The sequence below is a fragment of the Carcharodon carcharias genome, chromosome 21 (assembly GCF_017639515.1).
Source record: "Carcharodon carcharias isolate sCarCar2 chromosome 21, sCarCar2.pri, whole genome shotgun sequence".
NCBI classification, from domain to species: Eukaryota; Metazoa; Chordata; class Chondrichthyes; order Lamniformes; family Lamnidae; genus Carcharodon; species Carcharodon carcharias.
The window spans coordinates 63,634,109-63,648,155 of record NC_054487.1 but is presented as its reverse complement, the minus strand read 5'-3'; the positions used below and the strand labels follow the sequence as shown (position 1 = coordinate 63,648,155).

The window sequence follows — 14,047 nt, the reverse complement described above, 5'->3', positions numbered from 1 at the left end:
TGGGAACTCAATATTCAAAGGTGTTTGACATTCTGGAAAAATAGGCAAAAGGGAAAAGATGGTGGGGTAGCTTTGTTAACAAAGGAAGGTATCAGTGTGGTGGTGAATCGTGACATAGGTGCAATAGATAGTAATGTGGAATCAGTTTGGGTGGAAATAAGGAATAGCAAGGGGAAGAAATCACAGGTGGAAGTCATCTATAGGCCCCTGAAGAGTTGCCTCACTGTCGGACAAAGTATAAATTGGGTAATAATGGAGGCGTGTAAGAAGGACGCTACAATTGTCATGGGTGATTTTAATCTACATATTGACTGGACAAATCAGATTGGCAGGGGCAACATAGAAGACGAATTTATAGAGTGCATTAGGGATTATTTCTTGGAGCAATACGTTGCAGAGCCAACCCAGGAACAACTATTTCAGATCTAGTAATGTGTAATGAGGTTGGATTAATAAGAGATCTTGTAGTTAAGAATCTTCTAGGAGGTAATGATCACAATGTGGTAGAATTTCAAATTCAGCTTGAGGACAAGCAACTTGTCCTCAACTTAAATAAGGGCAATTACAGAGGTGTGAAGAAAGAGTTGTCTAAAGCGGGCTGGGAAAATAGACTAAGGGGAAGGTCAATGGATGAGCAGTGACACACATTTAAGCAGATATTTCATAACACTCACCAAAAATTTATCCCAGTCAAAAAGAAGGACTCGATGAGAAAAATAAACCACCTGTGGTTAACAAAGGTGGTCAAGGAGAGCATCCAATCAAAAACTAAGGCATATAAAGCAGCAAAAACTAGTGGTAGGCCAGAGGATTGGGAAATTTTTAGGAACCAGCGGCGGATGATTAAAAAGCTAATAAAGAGGGAGAAAATTGATTGTGAAAGTAACTTGGCAAGAAATATAAAAACAAACAGAAGCAAGAGCTTCTACGGGTATATGAAATGAGAATAGCCAAAGTGAGCATGGAACCCTTGAAAGATGAGACTGGACAATTGATAATGGGGAACAGGGAAATGGCTGGTAATTTAAACCCATATTTTGCATCGGTCTTCACAGTGGAGGACACTAAAACATTTCAAAGATATCAGATAAGGAGCTAATGGGAGGTAAGATCTTCTAACAGTCTCTAACACGAGGGACAAAGTATTTGAGAAACTAATGGGAGTAAAGGCAGACAAGTTGCCAGGACCTGATGGACTGAAATCAAGTGTTTTAAAGGAAGTGGCTGCAGAGATAGTGGAGGCGTTGGTTGAAATATTCCAGAACTCACTGGAGGGTCCCAGCAGATTGGAAAAGTTCTAATGTGACGCCCCTATTCAAGAAGGGACGGAGACAAAAAGCAGGGAACCATAGGACAGTCAGCCTAACATCTGTCATTGGGAAAATGCTAGAGTCCATTATTAAGGAAGAAATAGCAGGACATTTGGAAAAGCTTAATGCAATCAAACAGAGTCAACATGGTTTTGTGAAAGGGAAATCATGTTTGACAAATTTGCTAGAGTTCTTTGAGGATATAACAAGCAGAGTTGATAAAGGGGAACCGGTAGGTGTACTGTATTTGGATTTTCAGAAGGCATTCGAAAAGGTGCCACATAAAAGGTTATTGCACAAGATAAGGACTCATGGTACTGCGGTAATGTATTAGCATGGATTGAGGATTAGTTAACACACAGAAGATATGAAGTCAGGATTAATGGGTCTTTTTCAGATTGGATAGACTAACTAATGGAGTGCCACAAAGATCAGTCCTTGGGCCTCAATTATTTACTATCCATATTAATGACTTGGAGGAGGGGGCAGAATGTAATGTATCCAAATTTGCTGATAGGTGGGAGGGCATGTTGGGTTAAGGACGTAAGGAGTTTGCAAGAGGATAAAGACAGGTTGAGTGAGTGGGAAAAATCTTGGTAGATAGAGTTTAATATAGGAAAGTGTGAGGTCATGCACTTTGGTAGGAAGAATCAAAAGGCAAACTATTATTTAAATGGAGAGACACTCCAAAAAAGTGCAGCACAGAGGGATCTGGGTATTCTTGTGCATGAAACACAAAAAGTTAGCATGCAGGTGCAGCAAGTAATTAAGAAGGCAAATGGAATTCTGGCCTGTATTGCTAGGGAGTTAGAGTTTAAAAATAGGGAAGTCTTGTTACAACTGTACAGGGTGTTGGTGAGGCCCCACCTGCAGTACTGTGTACAGTTTTGGTCCCCATATTTTTTCTAATTATTCATTCATGGGATGTGGGCCTTGCTGGTTAGGCCAGCATTTACTGCCCATCTCTAATTGCCCTTCTTAAGGGTCTCTGTCACATGAGCTGGGATATGTTTTTAATTCAAAAATGTATTTTTTATTTAATGTTTATTGCTTTAGGAAATCTCACCCCGCTTGTGGATAAGGTTTCCTAAAAAATGTAAAGGCTGCTTGGCCTTTTCGCCCACCCATCAACCATTAGGTTGGACCGGCAGCGTAAATTTAAATTTAATTACCTTGTTAATGGCCTGAATAGGCCTTTTAATTATTGGCGGATGTGCAGCTGACTCCGGTGCATGCCCAACATCATCGTGTGTCATTTTATGCTGGGGGTGTCAGGCGTGCGCCCGCATGCCAAACATAATATTCTGCCCTTATTTTCCAAACAGTACGTGGCCTTGTCACTTTTCCTACCAAATGTATTGTAACAATGCACAAGTGTGTTTCATAGGCCCAAATCTTCTGATCAGGGTCAGAACCCCTGTTTCCAACCCTGATCAGACAAAAAGCTGCTCATTTACCTTCCTCTGATTTTTCTGGCCAATCCTCTGAAGGAGGATCTTTCAGAACTCCCTCGGCACAGGGAACCTCCGAGGGAACATCGGAGAGAACCAGTGCAGAAGCCATGTCCGTTTTTAGTCACCATATTCTGGTATGAGTTTGAATGTCCCAAAGCTTCTCAGTGTGTTACTAGGTGAATGGGTGAATGCGCAGGTGTGAAAGTGAGTAGGGTGGGTGAGGTAAGAGGCTTCAGGGGTAGAGTGGCAGCAGGGTAGGGTGGTGAGATCAGATCAGGTCGGGGTTTCAGGGGGTGGGGTGGCCGAGGCCAGTCAGGTCAGTTCGGCGGGGGAGTCGGGGGGGTCAGGAATGAGTCGGGTGCTGGGGGCAAGTCAGGTTGGGTGGTGTGAGGTCGTCGGGGTTGCGGGGGGAGTTGGGAGTCGAGCAACCTCTGAGGAGTCCCATAGCACATCATGGAGGGTACGGCCAGTCTCCAACAATCCGGATACCAGCAGGTTTGAGCCATAATCTTATTTGTGACATTAGAGGCTTTTTTATTCAAACTGAAATAATAAAAAGTGGCTCTTGCCTGTATGGTGTATGTATTTCCACCTTTCAGCCCTTCTATGACAGCAGTGAGCGATTGGTTGTTTTCAACAATTTTCAGGTTGTTTACACGGATTTCAGAAGTTACTCCTTCTTTGTAAATAATGGCCTGGTAACCCTGAACGTTACCATTTGGCATAGATGGCGGCAAGAAAGAAGCATAAACCTTTGTCACTTCATCTGGTATCTTATGAAGGGTAAAATTCCGTGGTGCATCTATAGGCACTGAAAAAATGTAGGATTTGGTGGGTTATTTTGGCATCCAAAGCCCAATCTTTGAAAAGATAGGGGAGAAGATGGTTATTTTCTGACTTTGTGCTTCCAGCGAGGAGCCCAATTGACAGAGATACATATTAGAAATATGAACAGTGTATGATGTTATGACCATTAATTTAAAACCTAAAAAAAAACACCTGAATTCCTGCTATGTGCTTTAGGTGAGCGAGGCTCCTTGCTGGGAACATAAAGTCAGACAATTACCCTAAATTGATGCTGCAATATCAATAAGAAGCTGCCATATGGCTACAGAACAACAGCACTGATTCCCTAGCCCAGGTATAACCTGGCGACCTCCTTGTGAGCTCAGGCACCTTGTGGCCCACAGAGGGCCCCCTCAGTAGCAAGTGCCACCCTGCTGAAACAGCACCTGCACACGCCCCCACCCCCCCCCCCTCCCCCTGCCATCCCCCCTCACTCATGCTCTCCAACACCGACACAACCTTGCCAGGACCTGCCTGACTGGCCCCGGTGAGCCTGCCCACTCATCTATCCTCTGGGGCCTCCTCCTCCTTCATGGCTGCTGCTCCGGGACCTGCTGCAGTCCCAGCACTGGCCACTGCTCCCAGTGGCATTGCTGATAATGAACAGCTGAGGCTGTCGGCCCTCAAATTGTACAGCAGTTCTAGGAGATGGGATCTTCACCCTTAAAGGTACGGAACCCCACCCCAGGCAGCTAACTGCCTGATTAACACTTAATCCTGTCGGGGATCCTGGAAATGGCTGTAGCCGGGTTACTATCAACTTTAGGGCTAATGGACGGGACCCTCTCCGTGGCTATTAAATTCAGCCCTAGGAGTATGAAATTAGTGAATTTAAAACCAGCAAAAAGATAAAGATGTAAAGTGGCGTTGACCACTAGCATCTTAAAAAGGGTGCATTTTTGTTGGGAGCAGAAAGATATGTGCAGGCGATATGAGTGCAGAACCTGCAACAACAACTATACGAGCTTTAAATTCCATTAGGATGGGAAATTCAGAAGCGATTGTCAGAAATGTCTCATAAAGCACCAGCCCTTTTAAGTATTGCTAGGAGTAGCCACCTCCTAATTTGTTCTATCTGTGGTTGGTGGACAGGGACAGAAACATGGCATTAGTTAGGTGGGATAAGGTGAAGTGTGGTTGGGGCCTATGTGACATCACTTGAACCCGATTTACATGGATGAACAAGGCTGCCACTTGTTTCTGATGGGACCTCTGTCAGGATTTGGGTCCATTTGAGAATCAGAACATACACCGACGTAGCAATAGACAGCAGGACTAACAGCCACTCCAATTTGGTTCTGTTACTGTTCAGAACAAATGGGCTAGTAGTGAGATAAAAGTGATCCCTATAAATCTTTAGGATGCACATCACCGCCAACTTTATCAATATAAATTTTTTAAAATTGGAAATATGAAATAAAAACAAAATTCTAGGAACTTTTGGCAGATCTGTGAAGAGGACAGATAATTTAACATTGCAGATGTAATCCTTTGCCTGGCTCACAACATTAATGGTGAACAATGTCCAAAAAGAATCAGAACAAAGGGAAGGGGATGAAAAAAGACAAAACAAAAACACACATATCAGAGGAAAACTAGAATGTCATGTAAGCTGCTTAAAAGTAAAGCAGGAGATTATTCAATGGCTGAAATTATATTTAAATGAGAGGACAGGAAGAAGCATCATCATTAAAAACAACCGAGAAACACAGATAACATGAACCTGAAGATGCCACTGTTTTTCTTTTATTTCTATTGACTAAATTTCACTTACCATTCTACATTTTAACTCAGCTGTGCCCATCTAATGTTCTATGAGCAAGTAGCAAGATTATAGCCACAAAACCTAAACTGTACACAAAAATACTATACCCTCATTCATATAGATCCTGAAAATAGTTTAAAGCAAAGCTTATATTATTGTTAAAGAACACTTACAAGCTTCGAGTGTCCTAACGATGATTGGCTCACTTGGTTTACCATGAGACTGGGCCTCTTCCACCCTGCCAGTAAACGCTATGACGATTATAGAGTATTTTGTGAACGGCTTTAACCCAGATATCTCACAGGTTTTGTTCTGTTTCTCTGATCTAAGAATGGTCATATTGAAGTCCCCACTATCTACCTGTAAGAATTTAAAAATAAATTGTTGATGCAATGTATTAACTTCATAGATTCTCTCTACAGATCTTCCAAACTAACATGTACCTAAGACTAGATTATATATAATTGCCACATTTTCCTTCTGTGTTTTTATGTTTCCAATAGAGTGAATGACTGTTAAATAGTGGTTCTATTTCTCAATGAAATTGAATCAAAGTTACACTTAAAACTATTTTTAAGTCAATAATTTTGCTTGTTTCAATTTCCTGGCTTCATTAAAATCTGAAAGAATTGCATCTCTTACTTTGCTATAAAGTATTAACGAAACTGAGCTGAAAAACATTTTGAATTACAAATAACTTTTTATCACAATTACTACAGGTCATATAAAAATTATTTTATCAATATTCACATTGCTTCATTTAGTCCATGTTTAGCTCACTCAGCTGTAGTCTATTTACTAGGCACTGTTTGTGCTCAAGTGCAGCTGCTGAAGTATTTGATCAGCTAAAGTTGTGTAACGGTGTTACATTGTAATCTTGGCAGATATGCCTCTAACCCTACTGAGGTCTGACCATGACTGAAATTATTAACGCACTAACCAGGCTTTTATTTCCTACACAATCAAAACATTTTTCTCTAATTGCAAAAATCATTTGTTACAACACTGTCATGACAAATTCAACAATCATTACATAACGCTAAAAAAGACTATTTCTATTTTCCCAAGATTTTAAGCTAATATGCATAGCTATAGCCTTTAATTCAAAGGAATTATTTATTAAAGTTTACATTCTTAAAATAAAATTTTTAATGCATGCACTAGGGATGACTTTCCAAGTTTGCGCAGCTGGTGGGGTAGGCTCCCTGCCAATAGCACAAACTTAGATACCTAAGCCTTTAGTTTCTACAAATTAGCTGAAAACAGCTACATTTGAAAATTAACTATTTCATAGTTTGGTGGCAGTTTGGTGGGATTACAATCAATGCCAGTGAGTTGTAGGGTACAGGTTCACACCAATGATTTTCTATAGAATCCATTTCCAAATTTGGCTGTTTGGTGAAATGGTGATCCAAAGTAAAGGCCAGCTAATTGCACTTATGGAAGGATAAAGAAAATAAAGACTTACATTTATATAGTGCTTTTTCATGACTACCAGATTTCTCAAAGCGCAGTACTTTCTGAAGTGTAGTCACTATTGTAATGTGGAAAATGTGGCAGCCAATATGTGCTCTGCAAACTCCCACAAACAGCATTGTGACAATGACCAGATAATCTGTTTCTTTTGGTGATATTGATTGAAGGATAAATATTGGCCAGGGCACCAGCTATAATTCCACTGCTCTTCAAATAAGTAATGCCGGGGATCTTTTACTTCCACCCAAGCAGGGAGATGCCTCAGCTTAACACCTCAACCAGAAGACTGCACTTCCAAGAGTGCAGTGCTCCTTGGAGTGTCAACCTTGATTTTTGTACTCAAGCCCTGGAGTGGGACCTTAACCCAGAACTGTGTGATTCAGAGGCAAGAGTGCTACCAATCAAGTCGTGGTTGACACACATGAACCGTAGTAGCGTGAAAGTCCCTGGCCTGCTGGGGTACACGCCTTGACAGTGACTCAAAATTCGTATAGGCAAGAGTCGCACAACAGGCAACTAGGCCTAAATATTAAAAAGAGGGGTAAGAAATTAACAATAAATTAAACAAGGAGGGTGATGTTTTTAAATGTTGAAAGGTATAACGTTCCATGGAAAAACAAACAATTTAAACTAATTATCCACAGAACTGCAATAGCAAGATTTTCAATTCTTCCAAACAGCTCATTAAGGATAGAAAATAACTATTTGTTTATTTGAGAAATTTCAGGGGAACTTTGTGGTAGCATTGTTTTTTTAAACAGGCATGGCACAAATCTCAAATGGATTTCATTTTCTTGTGCCAGTCAAAGCAAAGCCCTTACCGGTGTTACATCTATTAGATAAGAGGTTGGACCTGTGATAATCGTAGGCTCTTCCCAGCCAATCTCAATGGTGTCAGAGGATTTTACTGTAACAGTTACATTTTCAGGAGGACTGTCTGGATCTGCAGAAGTAAAAATACTTCTTCTTAAAGAATAGTTTAAGATTAACAATGCCATGCTGCACAATACTAACACATTTAAGAATAAAAATCAAGAGTAAACATTATCCATATGTAGCAATTACGGTCTGATTTAAAATTATATTTTTTGCTGTGGATTAGAAGATGTATCTGACTCTACAGTTGGGAACAAACGAAACCAATGAACAACACTTCAACACTTCTGGAGTAGTGTATGAGCCAAAATGCTACAAGCCAATTTTGTCACAATGCACAAGACTTTAATTCAGTACAATATTAATTATAAATATACAATAAATTATTGATTAAAATTGTAATTCTCCAGAATGTTTATTACAAAATTCAACACAATTCATAAAAAACGGACATTATGGAAAGGAACACTATTATGTTTTGTTTAACTTACTGATACAGGAATGGATCTGCCATGTCTCTGCTCATGTAAATAAAGGAATCAAACTAAAGTCAGGTATGAGTCGACAGAATAGGGATTTAGTTTTGCATGTGCAAAGCAGCAGGAAGGGTATTGATGGAATGTGCATGCATAGAGAATCCATCAAGAGTGAAGATAGAGGTGAAAACTGGTAAGAATGGAACAAAAGCCTAAGTCCTAGGCCCTTGAGAAATGACGCACCACTGGAGTAAAAACTTGCTGGATAGATTGCCTACAGGAATTGGGCAATTCATGGATAAGTTTAAATAGTTTTTGTAAATCATTTTATGTGTTATCAATTATATTTTTAATTACATATATTCAACAATGTGCAGAAATTAAAAGGTTCCCTGGCTAAGGGCAATCCACTTTTGCCTCTCTCTTACCTTTTATATATCTAAAAAAAACTCTTGCAATCTTCTTTTATATTACTGGCTAGTTTACCCTCATATTTAATCTTCTCACTCCTTATTTCTTTTTTAGTTGTCCTCTGGTAGTCTTTGTAGGCTTCCCAATCCCCTGGTTTCCCACTGCTCTTCGCCGCATTGTATGCTTTCTCTTCAGCTTTTATGCTGTCCCTGACTTCCCTTGTCAGCCATGGTTGCCTCGTCCTCCCTTTAGTATGCTTCTTCTTCAAATAGTTGAGGGCCCAGCATTAGTCCCTATGACACTCCGCCCATTACATCTTTCCAACTCAAAAATGACCCATTTGTGCCTACTTCTGTTTCCTGTTAACAAACTAATTCTCTATCCATGCTAATACGTTATCCCCTACATCATGAGCTCTTATTTTCTATAGTAGCCTTTGATGTGGCATCTTGTCAAACACCTTCAGGAAATTTAAGTATACCACATCCACAGCTTCCCCTTTATCTATGTTGTTTCTTACTTCCTCAAAGAACTGTAACAAATTAGTCAAACACAATTTCCCTTGCACAAAACCATCTTGACTCTGCCTGATTGCATTGAGATTTTCTAACTGCCCCACTATAACGTCCTTAATAATAGATTCCAGCATTTTTCCCACAACAAATGTTAATCTAACTGGCCTGCAGTTTCCTGCTTTCTATCTCCCTCCTTCCTTGAATAGTCAAGTTACATTCGCTATTTCCAATCTGATGGGACCTTTCTAGAATATCGGGAATTTTGGAAAATTGAAACCAATGCATCTATTATCTCAGCTGCTACTTCTTTTAAGACTTTAGGATGAAGTCCATCAGGACACGGGGACTTGTCCGCTTTTAGTTCTAATAATTTTCTCAGTACCCTTTCCCTGGTGATTGTAATTGTTTTAAGTTCCTCCCTCCCTTTCACCTCTTGATGAACACTTATTTCTGGGATGTTATTTGTATCCTCTACAGTGAAGACAGATGCAAAATATCTGTTTAATTCATCCACCGTTTCCTATTTTCCATTATTACCTCCTGAGATTCACTTTGTAGAGGATCCGTTCACTTTACTTACTCTTTTCCTTTTTAAACCTGTTGAAACTCTTACTATCTGTTTTTATATTTCTAATTAGCTTCCTCTTGTACTCTAATTTTTTCCTCCATTTTTTTTAGCCATTCTTTTTTTTTTGTTCTGTCCAATCTTCTAACCTGCCACTAATCTTCGCGGATTTGTATGCTTTTTCTTTTAAATTGATACTATCTTTAACTTCTTTAGCTAGCCATGGATGATAGCATGTCCTTCCCCCAGAGTCTTCCTTACTGGAATGTATTTTTGCTGAGTGTTATGAAATATCTCCTTAACTGTCAGTCACTGCATCTCTGTTTACTTATCCTTGAACCTAAATTCCCAGTTCACTTTAGCCAGCTCTATCTTCATACCCTCACAATTGCCCTTATTTAAGTTCAAAACACTAGTCTTAGATCCACCTTTTTCTGCCTCAAATTGAATGTGAAATTCATCATGTTATGATCGCTGCTGCCATGGGGCGCCTTTACTATGAAGTCATTAATTAATTTTGTCTCATTGCACATTAACAGCTCTAGAATAACCTGGTCTCTGGTTGGCTTTAGCACATGCTGCTCTAAGCAATTGTCCCAAAAACATTCTGTAAATTCATCTTCCAGGCTCCCTTTGCCAATCTGATTCGTCCAATCTGCCCAATATGTAAATGAAAATCATCCTTGATTATCGCCGTACCTTTCTCACAAGTCCCCCTTATTTGTTCCTGTATACTGCATCCTAAAGTGTTGTTGCTCTTAGGGAGCTTTTAAACTATTCCCACAAGTGACTTTTTACCTTTATTATTTCTTACCGCTACCCAATCTGATTCTACATCTTGATCTTTAAAACTAAGGTCATCTCTCTCTATTGTATGAAAGTCATCTTTAATTAACAGAGCTACTCCTCCACATGTTCCTAATTTATTGTCCTTCCTGTCATGTACCCTTCAATATTCAGGTCCCAGCCCTTGGGGAGAATTTTCTCTCCGTCAGACGGGCTGGGCCGGAGCGGGCTCGGGCAGATGTGCAGCTGATTGCCGCCCATGATCGGCTGTGCACTGCCATTTTATGTGGGCAGGCCAATTAAGGCCCACCCAGCATGATGTGCACCTGAAGCGCTCAGCGCTACCTGTGTGGACAGGGGGAGGAGGGAGAGTTGGGGTGCGCAGAAACCTCGCTGAGGCACAGAGCTGCCTCAGGGAGATTAATTTGATTATGAAAACTTGAAAAAAGAATTTAAAAAATTATTCAGATGTGTCCTCTCGTGTGAGTGTCACATGAGCTGAGACATGTCAATGAATTTTAATAAAAATTTTTATTAAGGTTATAAACCCTTCATGAAACCTCATCCCGCCCGCGGATGAGGTTCCATGGAAAACGTGAAGGCTGCCTGGGCTCCTCGCCTGCCCACCAAGCTTAAGGGTGGATGGGCAGCCCTGACAACTACTTCAATTAGTTGATTAATGGCCTTTGACAGTTCAGCGGGCGCGCATCTGACTCCGGTGCGCGTCCGCCAAACTGAAGATCGGAATGACATGCGTGATGTCGCGGCGCACGCCCAATGTCATCGCGCGTCATTTTATGCATCAGCGTGCGGGGGCGGACCCCGCATGCCAACCAGAAGATTCTGCCCTTTGTTATCTTGCAGCCATGTTTCTGTAAAGGCTTTCAGAGGTGAGGAGGGGGACAAAGACCAGCCCATCCACTATCATCAATTACTGTATCCTGCCGTGTCTTCCATTGCACGAAACCTCTCCAATTTACCACTTGTAGTACTTGTTTCCTCTCTCCCAGGGATCAGTTCAGAGTGGTTCCCCTGAGGGAGTATTATGTAACTGGTGAAGAACTGGCACTTGGTGATTCACTGGGCAGGGGTGGGTAATGGGAGAGGTTGTGCCTCGTTCCTAGCAGAAACTGAGGAAATGGCTACCTATGACATTAGACATGGGGGGGCCACATTGCCTGAAAAGATGACGTTTGAGGGATATTATACCTACATACAGGTTCTATGGACAATCACCAAGGATGTGCAGCAACTGACAGGTAGATAACTGAATTCGCAGCTTTCACTTGTGGTAAATTCATAGAAGTTCTGTCTTCTTTGCAAACACCACTGCAGCAGATTTTCAGCTAAAAAAAAGTCAAAGACTAGTCGGTGCCAGCACATTGATACAAGAGCAAACTGCAGTTCTGGAGGAAATAGGGGCCGATTAGAATATACCATGAAACAAGACTTCCAATTGCTACCATTAGACTAGATATTGAACTGATCCCTGGAGCCACAGATCCATGGACAATGGCTGGAACGTGTCTCTCTGACAGCACTATCTAGCACTTCTCTGGCCTTCTACCTCAGGCCACCATGAACATGGGGGACAAGACCAGGCTGACCTGCAGCACCCTCCAGAAATGCAGCAAACAGTGGTCCTAATCCAGAAGCCTGTTGCCATGAGATTATGATTGTTCTGGCACAATGATTCTTTTGTAGAGCAGGGGGAACCAAAGATTTCCTACATTCCAAGCCCCCACTTGCTACTAGAACATGTGTAGGCTTCTGGGAGAAGCAGGGTGCTAGGAAAGAATATATTGAGTGGTTGAAAATATTGAAAGAAAATAACTGTGCACTTATGTCGTACTTTGATATTCATGGAGAGTACTGTACAGTCGTGCTGGAAAAGAAACATTCATTTGGTGATGACCTATTAATTCAGATGATGGCTGTTGACAAAGTCAAAACAGGATAAATAGGGCTGATGTATTGTCACATGGTAAAATGGGCATTTTCTCGAAGGAGTTCCTCCTTAGCTAATAATTGGAAGAAAGAGGTCAGTCTGCAATGTCCAGGTAGTCTAAGTCATAAAGAGAGTACTTATCTAAGTATATCTCCTTTGCACCTGTCAGTAAATTCTCCTCTGAGCGGACATCATCCTGATGTCCTATTCTTTGAAATTTAGGATCCTCTGGAACCAGTGCATCCTCTTCAGCTTGCAGCCCTTCCTTGATGGTAAAATTATGAAGGATGCAATTCTGGGCAATGGCTGAAATGTGTCTCTCTGACAGCACTAGATAGCACTTCTCTGGCCTTCTACCTCAGGCTGCCATGAATATGGGGGACAAGACCTGCAGCACCCCCCGGAAATGCAGCATACAATGGCTTCAATCCAGAAGCCTGTTGCCTATTGCATATCGTAGATCCCCACCTGACCTGTTCAGGTAGCGGCAACAGTCCCCTTATGTATCAGCCTGGAAACTGCATGTGCTTCATTGTACCACTCCACTGCTTCTATTCGGGATAGTCAGATTGAATCATCAACTATGGCAATAGGAGGCATTGCTTCTTTCCCAATTGTCATCTCTTGATACGGTTTTATTCCTTAAGAGGTCAGGGATGACCAAATGCCAGAGAATGAAAGCGTCATGGCAGCTTCCCACATACTGGGTGTCAATAGGAATGATCGTCTGAGTGGTGTCACAAACTCTCTGCATATTCATGACGTGCAATCCTTTCCTGTTCACAAAGGTGAAGTGGGCTGCTCTCCTTTAGTGGCCTGGCATATGCACGCCCATCCTGCTTCCTGGTTTATGTTATACAGGTCCCAAGACATCTTGAGAGGAGTGTATTTTTTCACCAAATTTCAGGTGAAGCACAGGTTTATTCAGAGGTTTCACAGAACCAATAAAAATGGCCAAGGAAATTCAAGCACAATGTGACTTCCTTGAATTTTGGCACTGGAAAATCAACATTTCACCTTTATTACATTGCTCTATCAGTTCAAATTTTCAGTTAAGTCCAGGTTCTTCTGATTTTCATAAACACTGTCAGTTAACAAAATGTATATGAAACAAAAACATTTTATTTCAAGAAAAATTCTGACTCGAAAATACGTTTAGTATGAGGTCTTTCATAGAAATTTCAATGAACTTTGGTTGGCACACCAAGAACAGTCACCGTATGATTTAAGGTAGTTTTAAATCAAGTCCAGTAAGTACTGGTGAGGGATGTTGCTGTATCTCCTCCTTATAAATCACATTAATTTGCCCTGTAAGAGCTCTCTATCTTCATTCTCTCATTCCTAGATAAGCTGTCCATTTCCTGTTCTGAACACTGTTTCTCTGCTTTCCACAGTAATGCATTTTCTGTAACTAATAACCGTAATTTCCTGATTATCATGCCTCCATTGCTGCATTGGAATTTGGGTTGTAACAAAGGTCAAGGCCTGTCTTTGCTGCTTTCTCTCCATGCTAGGCTACAGAAGCTGTACCTAGAACAGGTTTGCTATAAGGTAAATCTGGATATCATATCGTTTTGTGACTCATCCTCACAACAGTTTAAGGCAATCCATTAATAGAC

The 14,047-nt window shown here is 41.1% G+C and overlaps 1 protein-coding gene across 1 annotated transcript in view; it reads right to left on the bottom strand.

The window, feature by feature from the left end:
* Positions 1 to 14,047, bottom strand: part of ptprq (protein tyrosine phosphatase receptor type Q) — a 226,504-nt gene that overhangs the window by 68,891 nt on the left and 143,566 nt on the right. The window contains exons 38-40 of the mRNA XM_041215661.1: positions 7,673 to 7,794; positions 5,549 to 5,735; positions 3,334 to 3,575 (exon numbers count right to left, since the gene is read on the bottom strand). Coding sequence (XP_041071595.1) covers positions 3,334 to 3,575; positions 5,549 to 5,735; positions 7,673 to 7,794 — 551 coding nt within the window. The remainder of the gene's footprint in view (positions 1 to 3,333; positions 3,576 to 5,548; positions 5,736 to 7,672; positions 7,795 to 14,047) is intronic.